Here is a 17,903-nt window from a genome sequence, read left to right on the forward strand (position 1 = left end):
AGGATATTCTTAGAACTGCCCTTGGTAATACACACAATAAACCAGATGATGTAAATCATCACTGCAGCAGGATATAAAACTCCTCTCTTTTCATAAAGGTGCTCATTGTGTAAACTGTTCTTTGAACAATAACCCAAACATCTGCATTAATGAACAGAAGCCTGCTACACAATGCCCCTCCTTAGTCATGACAGGAGCCATCTGTTCATCCAGCTAACCCCAGGCAAGCGTGGCAAGCACCACCACAACTTGCTCACATTATGCATCCTTGTACTCCATGTTTCAGTCCATGTTATTTGTGTTTCCAAACTGCAATGACACTGGTGGGTGTCATTAACACACACCCCCCTACTTTAAAACAGGTAAGAAAATTATCTCTGGTCTTCAGTTAAAAGACACAAGTGGACCATGGCCTTTTACATATAGGGATGCCAGCTTGTAGTTTCTGTAGTTATTCTTCTCCTGTTGGATGTACTTGTTCTTTTCTTCCTTCCTATTCTATACATTTTTTATATACTTAGCCTAGCTGTTCTTTCAACTAAATGCTATTTTTTAAGGGGACACTTCATGGAGTTTACTGGATTCTACTCAAAACTCCCCCTGAATTTTCACAGGTTAACCCTTGCATCCAGAAATACTCGAGTAGGTCCTGTTATTCCAAAATTCAGCACCCCACTGAAGTGAATACCTTTTCATGCATCTTGCCCACACAGCTCTACCAGCTCCCTGTTCTCACCAGAGTCGAGGGAAGCAGCTCATCACTTGATGCTGCTGGATTCGCCCGTGCACTGGCCAGACCCTGTTACCCAGCACAGACAACAAAACCAGCCCCCTCGGCGGACACACGTTTTATTGTGTTGAAACCTGGCGTGGGCAGGGCCGAGAGGGGACCCGAGGGACCCGAGCCCTCCCAGCCCTCGGCTGCGCGGTGTGCGGCTGCCGAAGAGAGAAGCGGGGACTGCTCCGTACCTGACCCAGTTGTCGCGGAACTTGCTCTGCTGGGGCTGGTTCAAGTAAATGGTGCGGGCTGGTGCCTCGTCCAGATCCGCCGCGGACGTGGCTCCGGACATCTCATCATCCGCCTTCTTATAGCCCGAGGTGGAACAGACAGGTCCTGCAAGGAGAGCGCGGAGGGCAGGCGGTCAGCGAGGGGCCGCACCCAGCGCAGCGGGGCCGGCAGCTCCCGGGGCCGCGCCGCGGGGAAGGGCCGCGGGTGGGCGGCGGCTGCGAGCGCGCCCTGCCCGCTGTTTACCACGGCGGCCGCTGTAAATAATGCGTGTCCGGGGAGGGGGCGGCGGGGCGGCCGCAGCCAGCTGGCGGCGGGGACAGCGCGGGGCCCGTGCCCCCCGCCCCGCGGGGATGGGCCGGGCCCCGCCCCGGGAGCGCCGCCCCCGCTCCCGCCTGTGCCAGCGCCGCTCCCGCCGGGAACCGCTGGGCGGCCCCCCCGCGCCCCGTCTCCCCCGCCTCCAGCCTCCCAGGCTCCGTGCGAGGGAGGCAGCCAGCATCCTGCGCACCGCCGCGGGGCTCCGGGGCCCCTCGGTCCCTCGGAGCTGCCCGCCCGCCCGCAGCGCGTCCCGAGCCCAAACCCGCGCTCAGGGAGCGGCGCAGCATCTCCGCCAGAGCTCTCCCAGACCTACGCGGGGGGACCGAACTGCCTTTCCCCGCCCCGGGCACCGTACGGAGGCTACGGCCGGGCATCTGGGGAGTCTGTCCCTAAAGCTAAAGCTCGGACTGAATTGATAAAAAAAAAGACTGACCTGCTTTACACATGCAACTTCAAAGCTTTAACTTTAAGCGGCAGAAGCATAAGGTAATTTTCATTTCCCACTGGGTCTGGAGTGAATTGAGTTCCATAAGCATTGTTTACTTTTACATTAAAATAATGCGTGCCAAAACATAAGGGAAAGGAGCTAACTATTCCCTCAATCAAGCCTCAAAACATTACCGAAGTTTTGCAGATAGGTTTATTGCTTTCCCCGTCCCTCCTGAGCCATGGAGATATCTAATATATTTACAGCTCAACTAAATTAAGGTAAGAATTTATCAGTTTATTAAATGAGGATGGACTTACAGGTAGCTCTAGACAAGTGTATGACAGCTTGTTTCATAAAAATCTAGTACAGGTGTTATGTTAAGCATTATTTGAGAACTTCATTCAAAGGTTAACAGAAGCAATAAACTGTCCTGTGAAGCTGTAAAGCAGTAAACCTACTGTAAAGCTAAATCTAATTCGGTACGAAACTAAGATGATATTGCAACAAGCTGATCTGATCAGATAGTGGCTACAAAGGACTCCTGCAATGACTGGGAGAGGCCCCTGAAATTACCTCCTCCTTCACTTAAGTTGGAGAGAAAATTTTCAGTCCAATACAACCTTAGCATATCGCACACCTCGGTATTTGTACATTGTGAAAACTTGTCCTGTTTAACAACACACACTTTTAAGCTATCATCCCACCCACCCCAGACCTTTCCAAGCCTTGGTTCTGGATTGCCAGTGCAAACAGGCTCGGTATTCTCCAGGCATCAGCCACTGGAGGGCAACGTTACCCATTCCTCGTACACCACGGTCATGCACACAACCTTTGCGGGGCCGATAAAGGCGATGTAATTAATGGACTGATGTGCTTTCAACAGCACCGCCTCTTGCCCAAGGCAAGTGTTGCACACTGTGAAATCATACTTTGGTGACATTAAGCTGACTTGCAAGTTCGAGGCTAAATAATTGATTTTCTTTCATTCCAGTTGATATCAATTCAGACAGCAAAAATATGCCAGCTTGATCATTTTTACTTTGTGAAAAGAGACAAATTCAGACAGTGAAATATGAAGACTGTAGACTATGCAAGGCTATGCCATTATGATACTATATTAAGTTACTCAGCCTGAAGAAGCTTGCCATGACACAGAAGACCACTCAGCCTTGCTGAATGGATATTTTCCCCTTCAGAAAAAGAGAACTAAATGCACTACTGGATATTTGTTGTCCTTTCCCATTGATTTCATGTTGTGTAACTGCAAAGGAGATCAAACAACAATACTCTTAAGAGCATTAAGTGCAAGGAAGCAGCTTGCATTGGTTTTCCTAATCAAGTGCCAGAACAGAAGTGCAATTTTTCTAGAACAAACATGCTGCAAAAATTGTTTTTTTTCTAGAGACCTTATTTATTTGGAGTTTTTTTCATAACATTCTCTGATGATTGAAATCTTCCTGCTGACTAGTTCTCCTTGTTGCAAAGTATTAGGAAGCTGTCCCATAACTTTAAGGATTAACAGAGTCAATACAGCTGATGAAGTTCAGAGGTATTTAGGTTTAATTTACATGCTATCCTTTTGGCTACTCTCTTCAAGACAGGTGCCTCAGGGACAATTTGTCTTATTCTTTAGATGCACTGAAATATTTCCAAAGCAGACTTACAAGTGTGTAGAAACAGCTGTAATAAGGTTTTGAATTTTGAAAGTGGCTCAAGGCAGCTGCTTCAACTCTTAGTAGAATAATGCTCATTTTGGAAGATTATCCAATAATCCTGCCCATCAGGAATACCTTCCACCTCCCTCCCCTGTTACTAAGCAGATCACATCCAAAAGCCTTTACTACTGGCTGTAGATCCTCTCCTTTCCCCACATTTCCAAAAAAGTTAAGCAGCCTTGAGCTTCTGAAGGCCTCCTGGTGAGCAGCAGTCCCAGGGATTACACCCCCTTTAGAAGTATCCCACTGAAGGACACTTGACCACATGCAGACCATCACCTCAGCCATGCAAAAGTAACTTCTCTGGTTTTTTGTTTCAGAAAGGCTGTGGGTAAACAGAACAGACTTGACCACCTCCAACACGTGTGGAACTTGAAACTGAAGGCTCAGCAGCTCTTATTGACCGTAGCATTTACTTCTCTGTATCCAGAGGAATGAGACTCACTGACTTCACTTAAAGGCATGCCAACTTGTCACTCTCTCCCACAAGACTTGGACCTTTCCTGTTATTCACCTTATGACTTGCAACATTGTTATGCAATTTTTTTTGCACCAAACTACTCATGCTTCAATTAGTAGTATTAATAACAGATCACTATCTCATAGCCTCTTAATACAGAAGAGCTACATCAGATTTAGCTTCTGTGTTCAGCTACATCAGATTTTGAATGCCCTAATCACACTGATCTTAAGTTTGCATCACAGAATTGTTCAGGTTGGAAAAGACCTGTAAGATCCTTGAGTCCAACCTTGAGTCAACTCAGCACTGCCCGGTCTGCCACTAAACCATGTTCCAAAGACACAACTACCTATTTCTTAAGTATCTTCAAGGATGACAGCTCAACTACTTAGATCCTTGTGGAATTTAAACATTGTCTAATACACCTTGCTTCAATTCTGAGACACTTTCTGCAAGAGTTAAATACTGCTTCGCACTGTACTTTACAAGTTCAATCAGTCAGACTTAAGTTATAAACTCCCTTATAAAAAGCCCATTCATTTCTTCAAGGCTCTTACTTCACACTATTTAACAAGGTTTCTTCTAAAAATAGATGGGATTAAAGCTTGACAAAAATAAAGAGATTTTACAGCTTTCTCTCATCATTAAGAGAAACCAGACTTGATGCCCTGACAAATTCATATGGCATTTATTATCACTTGAAGAGCAATGAATTATGGTTTAATACTCTTACATCACTGGGCCTGCAAAGATGACATTTTTCCACATGTATCTGTCTCCTTAATGTCTGTTCAGTAACAGTCATAGCTTCTGCATGATTGAGTAAATAGTGTTGTGAATTCTGTAGTGTTTTGAAAGATGAGTCACTTGGGATGCTTGTCAACTGTCAGAAGTCACAAGAGAACTCATGCCAAAATTTTATCACTTTTCACTAAAGTAGACCAGCCAGATAGTTAGTACCTCTAGTATGGTGCTTGATTGCTCTAACATGTGTTCCATTTTAAACAAATTCCTTTAGATCAATTAAGCTCCTCACCAAAACATCAGAACCACACGCTACGAGAAACAGCTGGTTTGTAAAGCAGATGTTCACCAAAGGCTTCAGGCCATTTACAATTAAAGCAGTGTTAAAGAGTGTTTACAGTCAAGAATCATACTGCTGATTCTGCACACTGTTTGCAAGACTAGGATCTAGTACAAGAAAGAGCTAAAGTACACTCTAGTAGGTAAAGTACACTTTTAGTAGGTTAAGAAGGTAGCCCTATTTGAGAGCAGAGTTGGACTACAATCTCCAGGGTTCCTATCACCTCAAGCACTCTGATTCTAAGCTCAGTCACAAGTCAAAGTTTAAGCAGCCATACAAAGTTCCCTGTATGCTCCCAACTGTGACAGTTTTGAATTGAGACACATGAGAGACAGCTTTCCTCAGAGTGAAAGAGAGCCACACCAAAAGCCTCCAAACTTGCTAATTTTCAAAAACATGGCATTTTTGTTATTGGTTAAGCCTCAAAGAAACAGTTATCAAAGCGAACACCTGAAAAGCTAAGAGCTGTATTAAGAGAGCTAGCAGACAAGTTTAGACTTTTCCTTGCACTGAAAAGCAAATTTGGCTCTCAACAAGCTACCCAGATTCAGTAACATGCTCACTTTCTTGGGATAACATTTTTTCACAGCATTACTATCACAAACTGAGTACCAAAGATGACACCAAATGAGAAGTTCTGCACTTCAGAATTGTGAACAAGTTAATATACAAACAATTACTCTGAAGCGTGAATAAATGAGTTTGTTTTACCTGAAATATGTTATTTCTTGCACTATTCCCCTAGCTGCTTTCATTGTTCAATAGAACTGCAGTTGAAAGTTAATCTAGAAGCACATAAGGTAGGAGTTCAAAGAGGCAGAGCACAGCATGCTGCCAACAGGAGATGCAGGGCATGAACTTCAGCTACCAGGTCCTCAGAGAGAGCTTTGTTCCACAAGACTGGGACATCTTGACCTTGAGTTATAACCAGTTCATGGGAAAAAACCCTTGATGAACAGCGTCATGGTTTTAATTTAAGAATTTAGAAAACTGCCAGTGTTCAACAGCATAACACTGTACGTAAACAGTCTGACATACTCATGTCCAAACAAAGGAAGTTCTGGCAAATTTCACAGTGGAGCTTTTATTTTCTAGCTCTTCTATTACCAAAAGTAATTTTAAATATGCTTCCTTTTCTGTAGATCCATGTCCTGCAAATTAAGAGGTCTTTAGATCATCTGCATGCAAGTACCAGAGTTCATAATAGCAGCAGCCTTGAAAACACACAGTTGCAAAACACCTCTCAGTTCTCTCAAGAGCCATGCAAGAACTGTTCTGCTTTAAGTTATTGGAAATGATGTGGGTCTTTCATTTGCTAAAAGAGAAACAAATATGATCCAAGATTCCTCCCCAAATGACACTTACCCTAAATGTTAGGAGTAAAGCAAGTTGCATCCAGGAATGAAGCTATTATTTCCCTTAAAAAGTTATATTTAGTAGATGGAGTTTTAGATGTGTTTTACTGCAAACTTTTTCAGTTCTGTAAACAGCACCATGGATGTTACTAATATTTATCTTTCAAGAAGTTAAAGCTTTCAGCAGGTACAGTTAACATGTGTGGTACCAAATTAACTTTGATGGTGAAAATATGAAGAAATCCTGTCAATTTTAATAGGCAGTTATAAAACTTTGTTCATCTTTCCCAAGCGAGTGCCTTGCAGTTTGAAGCCAAACAGAACTTCCCTTTACTAAAAAACAGTTTTTTATACATGACAGTAACAAGTGTAGGATTTCCACGGGAATGCAAAAGCTGAGTAGCAAAAAGGCACAAAAGTACTGTACATTTTCACCCAAGATTTCACTGGCACTGAGCTTCTGAGCCAGCAGCATCTAGTCAGCTTACAGGGTTAAGAATGCTTCCATCTAGGATAACAAGAAGGCCATGAGAAATTCTACTGACAGAAAATGGTTGTTAGCCTCAACACACACAATACACGAGAACACATGCACAGCAACCTTCAGACTATCATCAGGGAACGCCTCCCAGGCTGGAGCATGAGCTCTCTGTCCATCTCCATCATTCCAGCCATTAGGAGCCCTACAACAGGCCTTGTACACTAATTGGCTCAAGTGCTTGCTACCATGCAGCACCAGAAGTGGACAACAAATCAGTGCGGTTACTTACTGAAATGCTACTGCAGATATCCAAGGGACTACTCAGTCAGTTCAAGCCCCTCCACTTACCAGCTTGTGCAGCAAGGCACAACCAGCATTATGTGCAGTTCCAGGGAGGGTACTGTTTTTCTTACATACTAAAGACAATATGAAACAGGAAAGTTGGAAGTAAGCTCAGGTATGATTTTTAACTGGCAGGTAGATTCTCCAAGTCCCTTTATTGCTGGTTTGGATTTTCAGCAGTTCTTATGGTTTGGGGGTGTTTTTACTTATTTGGTTTTGAATTTTTTTTTAATAGTTGCATGCAGAAAACCTGAAAGCATAGTAAGTGAGCAAAAAACCAGATTAGAGTTCTTCAAACAAGATTTTATTCTTTAAAGTTACCCTTAATTTGTATCTGTCAACAGCTAAACTGTTAGTGAAAAAACCTTGTGTTCAGCTCAAGCAACTTGATGTAGCTATGGAACAGTCCTACTGTGAGTCAAACGTAGGACAGTGGGAGTTAAAGCTCTTGGATAACTCCCCTGTTCAACTCAGAACACAAAAAGAAATCCTTTGTATCTGTCTTTGTAGCAGATGTTTTAGAAACGCACAGCAAGAAAGAACAGCTATTTTATGCACAGCAGTGAATCAGTTTGGAAGACAGGATTTTTTTCTATGTGAGATACAGACCAATAAACAAATGGATGGAGACAGTAGCTCCAAAAGGATATTAAAAGCAAATGAAGCTTCAGAAGAACCACAGAAGATCAAAGGAACATTATTCTCTGGATTCCAAGATGCAAGGAGGAAGTTGTCATCAATCAAGCCAACAGATATTGGACAGGAAAGTAAGCAGACACAGGTCTGTAACTTCCCCCTTCCTCTTTACAGCTATGCAACGTGTTGTTAATCAAAATTACCAAGACTAAGAAGGCTATTGTTGGACAGGAAAGTTAGCCACTGGGATAAAGCTCATGGATTTCTAGCATCTAGCACAGTGAACTTCAAGGATCGCTGCAAAGAATGCTGCTATGCAATGGGAGCTCAGCTAAGCCAGGAGATAAGCTTGGGTATATACTGGTCAATCCAAGGGGGACCAGTCTGCCTGTGGGATGGAGCTACAGAAGAACTGCTGTGTTCTAATCAATGCACAGATACGCACAGTATAGGTGGATCAGTAGCTCATCCATGACTGTGTTAACAGACACACAGCATGAGCAGCTCTCACTTCACTGAACTGCACACATTTATGGAAGACTTCTTGTAGCTTCAGCTGATGCAAAAGTAATGATTGAGGTTAAAGAAACTAGAAGAACCAGAACTCCATTTGCTTGGCCCTGTTAATGTTAAGCATGGACAGCATAGTGTGCTCCTTGTGAAGTTTAGTCACTTTTCTTGTGTTTATCCCAGATTTAAGCTAAATTTGACAACACTTAAAAAAGATCTTTTTGAATAATTTTAAATTACTAAGTAGGAAGTTCTTAGTTCTAAGAAATTCAAGGCACAAAACACTGCTGCTTTTGGAGAGCAGTCTCCAATTGTAAATGGAATTGCATGCCACAGAGACAGCTGGAGCCTGGATTTTTTTGCATATGCTCACATTCACTTGAATGAAATAGCTAAATGTTATCACAAACAAACAAAAACTAATTCCTAGCAGAACATTAGAGACTTCAGAGAACTAAACAGCAGCAACCAGAATTATGCTACCTCAGGATTTCAGCAGAAGCTGTATACAAAGAGGAGTATTCACACAAGTGCTGAATATTTCTAGAGACAGAACAGAACTCTTACTGAGGGAAGGGATAAGAAGCAGATCCACACAATGAAATTCACCTATCTCTGTATGAATAACAGACATTATTCAAAGCAAAAAAAAGCAACTGGCAGAATACTCAGGGATGGGAAAGCAAAGGTGCCTAGGGTTACTTATAATCTGAGTTAAAGTCTCCTTGGTGCATTTCTTTTTGCTTCTTGAAGTGACAAAATAAAGGCATAAGGTTTCTGTTCCCTCATATGCAATCTTGGTGAGACCACAAGAAGAATACTGGCCTAAAATAGCTCTTCTCCATCTCGCAAGTAATTTTGTACCTTCTCACTTAAGGTCAAAACCAAGTAGTTTCTGCTGATGATGCTGAACGAATAACACTGCACGTGATCTGTTCTTATTCTGCCTCAAGCTTCATAGCCACAATTGTCAGCTAAACTCCAAGGATGAAGATGCATCACTAGTCAGTAGAGAAGTTAACTCCTTTTTCCCCACCCCAGCTTCCAAACTAACGTTACAAAAATATTAGGGGGACTAGTAATTGATACCAGTTCAATCAAGTGGTTTGTTGTTAGTTTAAGAGTTCCCATACTGCATTGAACAAAAATGGTGTTTCTAGAAGCTTCACTCTTATCCAAATTCACTTGTGTATCTACAAGCAGTTTGTCACCAGAACTTGGACTTAAGAAGGGGTTTTTGGTATATACAACATGTGTTTGATTTATAAGAAGCAATAGCATATCTGATGCCTGAAAAACATAAATTTCAGGCAGCATATAAATTAGATCTAAAAGCCTGACACAAAGTTGAATACTCAGCTACAGCAGAGTTTAAACTGTTCAACACCAGAATTTTAAATAGGCAAACACTGCAGTTCCAGTAAGCTCAAGGAGCCTCCCAAGCTGTCACTAAAATCCCTCAAGTTCAAATCCAAACACTTCCTGTGAAATAGGTTTTTTCAAAGCTGTTCAGACAATTTGCACTTCTCAGACTCAGATTCAGCTCTGAAAATTGAGTTCCATATGTTCCAGGTTTCCAACAACTTCACAGATACTATAAAGGCATGAAGGAATAAAAAAAAAAAAAAATAAAGTCATCAATTTTTTCCAACCAACAGTACATGAACTAGCCCCATAAGAAACACCAGTTAAGGCAACTTTGAAGGAGGTAACAGAGGCATTGGTTCAGTGAGAATTCAATATACTAGGCACTAGTGTTCTCTCTTTGTGGTTACCTGGTTTTGACACTCTGGGGAACAAGGTTTTTGCTACTGGTAATGCCACATGTCATCACTTCACTGCTCTTTTCAGAAGTTACTTTTATTTTTAACTCCTGGATAGCATGGCCTACCAACTGCCTGTTGAGTTCAAAACATGTGACATATTCGAAAACAATGAACAAGTCTTCAGCACTTGAGACAGTGTGAAGGGCACTGGATTTAGATTTATGTTTATATTTAACACCACTTAAGAATTTTGACATACAAGGCAAAAGTGCAATTGCAGGTTCATTGGGCAAACACATGAAAACACATTGTGTTTGTTCTGTGTGAACTTCCAGCCTCTAAGATAAAAACTTTTCAATTTTGTTTCTTTTGAATTTTCTGCTAAAGAAAAAAATTCTTTCAATACAAAGGAAAAAATTTAAAACACAAACCATTGCATTTGACAATGCACAACGATAATTCTACTCCTGTCTTACTTACAGGAACTGCAAATGAGACTGGATCAGAGATGTGACTGTTGAAATAGTTTCTAGAAAGTGAACATGAGGTAGCAGAAGCTACAGTTACATTGCATTCTTATCCTTCAAACAAGAATAACAATCCCTCCTATGAATAATCCCACTGCTCAAGGAGGATCCTGTAGTTCTAGCACTTCTGTCAGATACACCTTGGATAACCATGACTAGTAATCCCATTTGTGGGCCACGTACACAACTATCAAGTACAGCATATCTGTTGTGTGATTAGTGGAATATTTAAAAAACAGACATCAGAAATCTGCTCTGCACAACTGACAGCCAAAGCTAATCCTGAGAAGAAAGCAGCTACAGCCTTCCTGCCTCACACCTTTGAGGCTTGTTTCCCTGTATTAATATTGGCTGAAGCTAAAAATATCTTTGGCACATCACAATTCTGTTAGCATTCTGACACCCAAATGCTTTTTCCTTTCTGTTCTACAACACTGCATCTGTTCTATAACAATTTATTAACAGCTTTAAGCATATCAGCTGCAAGCACAGCTGATCTTGATTTCTAAGAGAACAATTTAAACAAGAAAAATAAATGGGCTTCCATTATATGCTCATGATTTAAAGCTGTTTTCTTCTACTAAGATCCCAGAGGCCTACAACACTGGCTTCTAGCCAACAGTAGATTAGAAAGATTTACTGCACACATAGTGACCTTTTGCTCTAAAGCACTCCCAAAGCTGTTGTTCCTAATTCTGCCCATCCCCAGTTCAGTGTAATGCCCAACAAAAGCAGCTGCTCATTGTATACAGTTACCTAGAGAGAAGCATCTCTTCCAGCGGTGGCACAGAGACATGATGTTCATTCCTTCTTGCACTGGCTGCATGGAGATGAAAACAGCGGTAGTCCTTCAAAGATCTCTACAGCATTAGCAGGTCTCAAAGCTGATTAAAGTGATCCCCATGGTAATCTGTGAAATGTATGTTTGCACTTTCAAACTGCTCCACACTGGATTCACAGAAGGCAAGTGTACACTAGGTGCCTGTGTATACCCATGCACAAAGACAGCTGTGCCTTTCACTGAAACACTCTAATAATTTCAACCAGAAAAAAAAAAAAAAAAAGGAAGAAAATTCAACATCACCCTGGATTTCAGCACTTGAAACAATGACCTGTCCAGTTCCTGGACTGTGACCCCTCCTCTCCACCTCTACCAGGTTTCAAAGCACAATTTCTCAAGTGAAATTCTAGTAGAAAGATGTTCTGTTCCTACCAGTGATGTTGCAGGTCATGAGACCCATTCACCTCTGCAGGTATAAAGGGTTATTTTAACTTACTTTTCTTTGCTTCAGAACAAGGTTAATAGCAAAGTATTTTGGCTGTCAAATGAAAAGGTTAGAAATTATTTCAGCTATCAATTCAGGCAATAAAAACCCCTCTCCCTTGAGAGAGTAGGTTTCACTTGCTTTTCACCCACAGTAGACCCATTATTACGTGCCTCTCTCTAAAGACATATCTACTTATGTTGGATACATCTTGGATAACCATGACCATTAGTCCTATTTGTGGGTCATGTACATAACCATGAAGCATTAAAAACAGCTTTCCAGGGTCCTTCCTCTCTGGCAGTCTGTGTCCCTTCTTCCCATCGCCCCCCTCCAAACTATTTGCTTGCTGTCTGGATAGGGAATAGAAAAGAAAACAGCATCTTGTTTAAAGCCTCAGAAGGCAGCCATAGGAGGAAGCAAGGACTTAGCTTTTTGAACTGTACCAGGAGTGACCATCCCAGCAAAGCACTGGATCTGTAGATTTCCCTGGGGCCATGATGCCCACTGGAGTGGTACATACTCTATTTTTATCAAGGGAGTACAGTTGTGCCAGGACAGCTGTGTGCTCTGAGAAAGCCAGCCCACATTAGCAAGGGGAGATGGGAAGAACTACCACTGGCTGTTAACTGCCAACAGTAGCACCTTGGTCAGTTCAGCCTTTCTAAAGCTACCAGCACACCAATGTTGGTGACACCATCAGCTGTGGGGTTTAGTTGTGTTTATGTCTGTGCAGAGCCAGGCTCCAGATATGAGGGGTGTATCAAGCCCATCTCTCTCCACCAACAGGAAGCTGCATGCACCACCTGACAATTGGCACAACAAAGGCTGGCAAGAGATAATCAAATATTTATGAGCAACATAATGACAGGAAACCATGGAAGACACTGCTAAATATGAGTAAGTGCTCTTCCCTCAGGAGAGGAAGGTAACTCTAAAATTTTAGGTGCTCTTACCCAGCTTTCATTAGGGAAGCATGTTGCATAATGCATGAGGAAAACATCAGAGAACAATGTTTGAGAACATTATCTATTCCCTACACAGATGCATCCATGAGCAGATAATGTGGTATCTGTTTGTCCTCTGCTTTAAATTTCCTTACTAAAAATACGGTAGAAGCTCACCAGCTGACTACACTAGCCTAGCCTAGATGAGCAGCTCCCTACAATGGGACACATGAATGACCTATCTTGAACCCAAAATTCTTATCTCACCTTTTCCAGGCTGGTGAGGTCTGATAGACTGCAGAGGCACCTTCAACACATGTAAAGAAGAGTATAGCAATAGCACTAGAATGGCCAGGCCCAAAATCAGCCAGGTTGGGTGTTTATTGTCCTATCCTGAGCTCCCACTTACACCCTACAGCCTCATCCCAGCCATCATAGTCATACTGAATCTACCTTATTTCCAAGTTTCCTAGATCTCTTTACATCCTTCAATGGCTTGTGTAGATCCCTCTGAGCTTCTCTCAGAGCAAGTAGAACATACATAAGCCATATACAGGATACTCAAGGACCATCAGAATGCAGTTTAAGCCAGTACTGTTGGCATATTTACCATCAAGTGTGCTGCCTTGCATCAGTACTGCTTTTTATTATTGGAAATCCCTTCCATGCATAATGCTGAGTATCACTGACTCAGTGCTGACAGCTCCAGGCATTGACAAAAATGAGTCAGACATCAAAACATTACAAAAGCTTTTTTTAGACATTATAATGTTCAGAATTTTGGAGTTTGAGGCTTGGTTTTGGTCCTTCAAAAAAAGAAGTACTTCCTCATCCCTGATCCTTTAGATTAAACACATCACATGTTCAGGATTGCCTGCAATTACAGCTTGATTGTTCTGCAATGCAGGCTCCTCTCCCCACACACTGCTTGAAAGTGAGCTAGAAGCTTGACATAATGCTGATCAGAAGTATCATCAAAGCTGGAAGTACTTGTATTTTGCTTCAATGCTGAAGACAAAGTTCCTCTCTGATGTAATAGATGCGTTTGCATAAAGTTTAAGGAAAACTTTCCAAATACAAGTAATGCTGGGTCCAACACTTACTTTACTAAAACAGAATTGAATATCAATTTCTTTCTTGTGTGCACTTTCCTAAAAGGTTTTTGCTTGTTTAGTATACCTAGTGTGCATATGAAAGGACTAGATTAAAAACAGAAGCTTACCAACAGAACAGAAAGTTGGAGAATGCCTTAATGCATTCCTCCCTCAGAGAAACTGTTCACACTCCAGCAAAATTATTAACAACCACGGAGAATTACTAAATATCAGATCAGTTTATTACATATACACTTGTATCTGGTCCTAAAGTCACCTTGTGATTGTCATCTTGTTTATCCTGACAATCAGAACTACATGCTAGGGGATAAGCCAGGAATGCCAGCTAAAATGACTCACTAAGGAATGATTCACCAGCAAACAGCAAATATTTTAGATAGTTACCAACAAAAGCACATGAAAATTAAATCTCTAACCACCTAATTCACAAGCGTTGACCCAGTCCCAACACATCCATCCCCACCACAGGTTTCCTGTTGTGTAGCCAAGGCACCAGGCACAGCTGGCTAAGGTAAGAGTCAGACCTGCACAGCACTTGGGAGCACAGGTGAACTTCTTCAAGCAACAGGAACTGGGCTCTTCCCACTTGTTTCCAGCATTGCCATCTTCAAGATCCAAGTGCATCACAGACAGGTACCAAGACCTACCGTTCGTAACACTGAGCTACTCTTCATCCCACAGATACCATTATGCATTTTATTACTGAATGAGCCCTCGGATTTCACCATGAGCACTTAATTCCTGAACATTCTGGGCTCCCAGAAACCTAGCCTCAAAAATTTATGTAAGTTTCAACCCTTTCTTGGCCTTTGTACCTCACAAATCCAACCATATCCTTCATTTAGTAATCCGTCCATACCCTTGTGGAATACACAAATTTTTGAAATATCCTCTTTTACTATTAGATTGCAGACCAGAACAAATTTTTGAAGGGTCATCCCTGATCAGGCAGAACACAAGCTTCTTTGCCATTCTCTGTCTGCCACATTTTGATCACAAAGGTAGCCTACACCCCTCCAAGAGCCTGCATCAGCTCCTTTTTGGCCCCCACCTGCTGCAGCAGGCATCACTACCCCCAACAGTACTGCTGCCCCTACTTCTTCATTCAGACTTCAACTCACCCAGCTGTGCTGACAGCTGACTGCATCAAAAACATGAAGCACAGTAGTATTGCTGCCATCCTCTGCTGTCACTGCAGTTACTCTATATTCCAAATGCAACCTCAAAGAAGAGCACAGAACTGTAAATGACCAGTGATCAAATTTTTTAAGAATATTAAACAACAATTTTCAAAGCTTTGAAGTTGTCCTTATTATAAAACAATTTGAAATCAATACAGAATTTCTATCAGACTTCCATAAATTCTAGATTTTCAAATATAGATCTACTTTTCTCCTAAAGTTCCAAGTCTCTAAAGGAGAAAAATTTGTTAAAGAAATGCGAAGCAAAACTTCAGTCCAACTGCAAATACACATATAGCTAGTTAATGCTCTCTTTTTGAGTTTAGGGGTTTTTTTGGGGGGGGGTCAGTTGGTTTGGTTTCTTTTTATTTCTTTTTTTTTGGTTGGGTTTGTTTGGGAGTTTTTTGTTGTTTGGAGTTGTTTTGAATTTTTTGTTTTGTTTTTTAAAAAAATTGAAAGCAATTTTTGCTTATTTGCTCCATTTAAGTTTCTTGTGAAGGCTACTACAGGTCACAGTCTCTCTGTGCGGAAGCATCTCCAAGGGCATTGAATATTAGGAAGGTACCTAGACACACCAGCCCAGCAGTGAAACAGTGGCCTGAATTAGTGCTGGTCACAAGAGTTACAAACAAAACTGAGGCTGTTTGTTGGAGACCCCAGAATAGGAGTTCATCTAGACAATACCCCACCCTAGCAGTTAGTCCTGTCCCTTCCCCAGTATACACACTGCTCAGGAATGAAGTGGATAAATGATTTTGTGTGGTTTGCTGTGGAAGTTCTTCAGTTTTAAGATGAAGTTGAGGCCTTAATCTCTCAAGTTCTAACAGGTTGCTACAGATCTAGCAAAAGCATAGATCAGAGCTGAACGGAATTGTTCAAGTTAATTTTATGCTACCCTCTTTCACAGCATATTGTCCAATCACTAAAAATTCCCTTTAGCAGTCTACTTTCAATATAATACAGTTTTGTTACAATTAAGTTGAACTTTCTTTCTCACAACTAATCATGCTAGCAAAGTTAAGGACTAGAAGCTGAACATATCCTAGAGATGGTGGCTTCAGAGAAACACCTGAAGACACAGGCTGAGCATCAAGATGTCAACTTTTTTTTAAAGTTTTCTACTCCTTGATGGTTTGATCTTTATTGGTGAAACGCTAATACTTCTGGAGGCCACAAATATATATTTGACGCAGTTCAACATCACATTAACTGTTGGGAGTCCTAGCAAAAGGAGATTTTCCTTCTTCAGGGAGTGAGTGATCTGTGCTCCTCAAAGAAGACTACTATGTAGAGAGGTTTAAACTGCTTAACTGTATTAGAATTCAGACTTGAAGCCTCTCCTCTGCCTAAAGCCTCAAATACATGATCAAAATATGCTGAGCCCCTGTAGCACCTTCATTCCACACAAACTGACTACTGGAGTGTGTATCTAGCACTGGAAGCCATCAAAGCACCCACAGCTACAAGTACAGCTCAGAATGCTGCAAGCTGTTAAAAACCAAGTTTCACCCAATTAATAACTTGTAATAAAGCAAATATCTCTTCATTCTGTGTACTTCAGTGTAGAAAGAGAGTCAATACATTGGCCATATTCCCAGCAAGCCAATGAGAAGGAATACAAGCAAGAAACCAAATACCACAGCTGGCTTAAATGCATTTGTTCCTGCTCTGGTGACTTCATCAGTACTGGCCACAAACCACACTAATTAGCAATTACTCAAGTTTTGTAGCAGCTAATGATTTCTCAAGCCTGGAATGTACTTCTCTGCTGCTACATTTAGACATAAATTGTATTTGTTATGTAACGATTTGGATTCTCAGCATCTTACAACTGAAATATGACATTTTGTTTAAATATTACATTAGAAAGCCCATGTTCAAATTTCAAAATAGATTTGGTATCACCAAAATCCATAGAATTTTTGTTGGGATGAACTGACAAGTTTTCCATTCATTATACTTCACCATCCCACCCACTATTAGCTTAACTTCTATTGCATTCTAAAAGGTTAAAAATATTTAGCATGCTGAGTCAAAACAGATCAGATTGGTAGGGGTAGCATCTAATTAGAAGATTTAATCCCTTCTGCCTGAGGCTGCTGGTTAGGGAACAGAGTGGCTGAAACATTGGAAAAACAGCTCTTTTAGCATCAGTAGGTCAGTGGATTCAAGTGATTTAAGATAATGGTACTGTTGTATCAAACCCCACTAGTTCAAGCTCAGTTTTCCCAGTCAGGAAGTCAACTTTTCAAATGCAGGTAATAAGCAGGGTAATAGCTGCTACTGCCACTTGCATTTGAGAGTATTTTACAGCCAAAAACTCGGGTATAACCAATTAATAGTCCTTTGGCCTTTGCTGGATGTTGGTCAAGTTCAGAAACCTGCTTTTTGTCCACCTCCAGGATTTATCCCTTCAAGATTTTTATAAAGCACCTGTTCAAAACAGTCTTGAAGTAACACTTGCATTGAGCACCAGGTTTTATGCTTTCATACAGCAAACATTGACAGATGTGCATAGAATTGCCTACGAGGTCAGAAAGGCCATTCTTCTAACAGGCATTTGTTAATAATGAAAGAGTAGCTGTAGGTTCTCTTTTAAATGTAATTCCCTAGTTGTACAATGAAAGATTCATGTTCCCTATCACAGACTGGGAAGGGAATTAATTCTCAGAGCAGTTCAGATCTATGGAGACCTCAAATAACTTAGTATTCAAGAGTGTAACCTCAAATAATTTAGTAAGAGAATTTTCAGTTTTAAATTTATT

The 17,903-nt window shown here is 41.4% G+C and overlaps 1 protein-coding gene across 5 annotated transcripts in view; it reads right to left on the minus strand.

Moving 5' to 3' along the window:
* Positions 1-17,903, minus strand: part of ATP8A2 (ATPase phospholipid transporting 8A2) — a 313,238-nt gene that overhangs the window by 275,629 nt on the left and 19,706 nt on the right. For 3 of the 5 annotated variants that reach the window (XR_005258169.1, XM_038147352.1, XM_038147393.1), the window contains exons 1-2: positions 1,253-2,422; positions 970-1,114 (exon numbers count right to left, since the gene is read on the minus strand). Coding sequence is in view for 4 of the 5 variants with exons in the window: in XM_038147352.1 (XP_038003280.1) it covers positions 970-1,114; positions 1,253-1,505 (398 nt within the window). In the remaining variant the exon portion in view is untranslated. Of the gene's footprint in view, positions 1-969; positions 1,115-1,252; positions 2,423-11,386; positions 11,578-17,903 lie in introns of those variants that run through there. The other 2 variants (XM_038147375.1, XM_038147367.1) reach the window with 2 other exon arrangements.

Source organism: Motacilla alba, chromosome 1 (genome assembly GCF_015832195.1).
Source record: "Motacilla alba alba isolate MOTALB_02 chromosome 1, Motacilla_alba_V1.0_pri, whole genome shotgun sequence".
Taxonomy (NCBI): domain Eukaryota; kingdom Metazoa; phylum Chordata; class Aves; order Passeriformes; family Motacillidae; genus Motacilla; species Motacilla alba.